The 3088-nt window shown below is 32.4% G+C and overlaps 1 protein-coding gene across 1 annotated transcript; it reads left to right on the plus strand.

The window, feature by feature from the left end:
- The first annotated feature begins 263 nt into the window (after positions 1 to 263).
- On the plus strand, positions 264 to 2621 carry LOC100820198 (deSI-like protein At4g17486). The gene is made up of 3 exons (XM_003523628.5): positions 264 to 589; positions 686 to 973; positions 1882 to 2621. The coding sequence occupies exons 1-3, from the start codon at positions 472 to 474 to the stop codon at positions 2127 to 2129; spliced, it is 654 nt and encodes a 217-aa protein (XP_003523676.1). The 5' UTR covers positions 264 to 471; the 3' UTR covers positions 2130 to 2621.
- Positions 2622 to 3088: the final 467 nt, after the last annotated feature.

A 3088-nucleotide genomic window follows, 5' to 3' on the forward strand; every position in this document is an offset into this window, starting at 1 on the left:
ACCAATCCGCACAGTGGTTGTCACTCGCGTTGGAATAAATCTATGAAATTTTAGAGTTGATCTTTTTTTTTATTATTATATAAATGTAGAATATGTACTTACGGTATGAAAAAATAAATCATCATTCAATCTCAAACTATCATAAACAATTGATTTATTAATTTTTCTAATAATTATCTTAATAAATATACCAACAAAATGTAAAAAAGAAAATACGGCGGATGTTTTTTTTAAAGAAAATATTAGACATGTTTTTATGTTATGAATAAAAATGAGAGAGAGAGAGAGAGGCGAGAGACATGCAAGAAGAGGAGGAGAATCATAAAAAAAAAAAAAAAAGTGAAAGGTGGGTGAAGCAAAAGAACTTTGGGCCATGCATATTCTTCTTCTTCCAAACTAAAAAGGACCACTCTTTTTATTTTTATATATATCAAAGCTCTGGCTCTCTCAATCTTCACTCTCCTCACCACAATGCTGCGCAAGAACAAGCTTGGCACCGTTCCCGTTCACCTCAACGTCTATGATCTCACCCCAATTAATGGCTACGCCTATTGGTTTGGCCTTGGACTCTACCATTCTGGGGTTCAAGGTATTTAACATCGCTAAATCTTCATCTTTCCTTATATCTCTTATTTCCTTTGCCTGTTGATAATTATTAAAATTAAAATTTTCTTTTCTTCTTTAGTTCATGGGCTGGAATATGGATTTGGTGCGAACGAGCACGACACAACGGGGATTTTCCAAGTTCAACCGAAACACTGCCCTGGGTTCACCTTCAGAAAGTCAATTTTCATCGGAACAACAGATCTGGGTGCCAAGGATGTTCGAGCATTCATGGAGAAGCTAGCTCAAGATTATTCTGGCAATACCTACCATCTCATTTCCAAGAATTGCAACCATTTCTGTAACGATGTTTGTCTCAAATTGACCGGAAAGTCAATCCCTCGTTGGGTCAACCGGCTTGCTCGACTTGGTAAGGAATAGATGGATCGTAGTATTCTCGTCACTAATTAACTTCTTTTTCGCCTGTCACCACTGGAAACTCCAATAGTTATCATTTTGTTGAATTTTGTGTTTGGAATTATCTGTTGCTTGCTAGATTCTATTTAATTAGACTTCACATGTTTTTTTTCTCTCTCTTTTTTTGACTTTGTTGGATATAATAAATAAAGCTTGTAATAATATTTTTTTGAAGGACAAAACTTCTGATGCAGTTCCTTATGTGCTTTTAGTGTTGTTTTCTAATTAAAGGTGGAGTTTCACCTTGGTGATTTGTGTAATAGAAGTTTTCATTAGAGATCAAAATAGATTATCGAGATAAAACTCTAATTCTGACCAAGAACAATATCCAAAGCACGTATAGAATTGCATCTAAGTTTTGTTTGGACAAATATTAGATGTAGTTTCTTATGTTTTTGTTTTAATGTTGTTCTTTAATCAAAATTAGAGTTTTACATTACTGATTTGTGTAGTGAACATTTGCATTAATGTCAACATGGATTATTATTAAAGTGAATCTTCAATTCTAATTGAAAAATACACCAAGAGTACCTGAGGAATAACATTTAAATTTTGTCATTCTTTTTTAATTGATGTTTTGTAGCCATAAATTCATTGTCCATAAAGAAGCATGCTTCTTGCAGCACTATATACCCCTTGCACTAAGTGACAAGAGGATTGCTCTAAAGAGCATCTACTAATCTACTAATATACATTTAAATTTTGATTTTGCAACAATTTTATTTCTCCATCTAATATGTACCTGTTATGTGAACTGATGTTCCTATGGTGCACCTTGCAAACAAAATTTTTGTACCCTCCCTGTCCAAGTTAACTGGTAAATATTCCTCCTAACTCAAAGTTGTGCACCTTTACATGAAGGTCTTCTGTGCAACTGTGTTCTCCCCCCTGGCCTAAATGACACAAAGGTTTCACAAGTTGCATCAGACAGGGTTCAAGAAGGTGAAAAGAGGAAAATTAGAAGCCATTCCTGTAGGTACGAAGGTTCCTCCAATCCTTCATCGTCTCGACGTTCAACAATTAAGAGTAGTAGTAGCCAAAGACATTGCCTTCCTCCATCTTCTTCTTTGATTAATGCTGCTTCAGCTTCAACCTTAACAGTGAAGTAAGAAGCAGTCAGGTTCTGAAATATATAGGGGTTTAGAATTACGTAAGCAACCCAAGATGAGCAAGGAGGAAACATGTATGTTTGTTTGCTCAATTTTTTTCTCTTCTGATCTATATCTTTCTTAGTTTGGCAATAGCTGAATGGTTGCTTTGTTTTGTCTCTGTTCATTGTAAAATGTTTTCTTTAGTGAATGACACGTTCCTTTGTTTCTACATTTTTTGGGCTGTGTATTCTTGAATCTTGATTAATGTACAATAGCCGATGTAGCATATAGCAGTGTATTCGAAAATTAAAAGTTCGAAAATATGAGTGATAGTGAGTTGAGGGCTGTTGGACCTCATATTCCTGAATCTGTTTATGGCTCCCAATTCAATCCTACAGGGTAGATCATTAATTCTGAAATGCCCGGTACGAAATGTTTGGGAAATGTAGTGCGTGTTGTTTCATGTAGTAATCCAAAAATCAAGTTAAAATATTAGTGATTTAATGTTCATGTGTTAGCCTCATTATGAAGAATTAGTTGAGTTTGAAATTGATTTTAAGTTGAAAATCTTTTTAAGTAATTTGTGTTACATAATTTTTTTACATAGTTTTATTGTTAATTTGTTTTTAAATAAAAAGATATTCAAACATAAATCACTAGACTTCAAAATCAATTTTAATTTTAATATTTTTTTAACAAAAATTATAATCAATTTTGCAAATGCTCATCCAATAATGCATCAAATGTAATTTTGGTAAAGATAAAAATATTTTGTTGTTGTTAGGTAAAATTAGTTTTGCTTCCAAATATTGATTTGACTAGAAGTGATAAAAAAATAGCTTTTATTTGAAAAACTTACAGAGTTTTATCCTAAACATGCTTTTAGAGTAAAAATATCAAAATATAAATTACTTCACAAATTATTGTGCTTCAAAATTATTTTAATTGAAATTAATTTTATGAATCAATTTCATTTG

The sequence above is a fragment of the Glycine max genome, chromosome 4 (assembly GCF_000004515.6).
Source record: "Glycine max cultivar Williams 82 chromosome 4, Glycine_max_v4.0, whole genome shotgun sequence".
Lineage (NCBI taxonomy): Eukaryota > Viridiplantae > Streptophyta > Magnoliopsida > Fabales > Fabaceae > Glycine > Glycine max.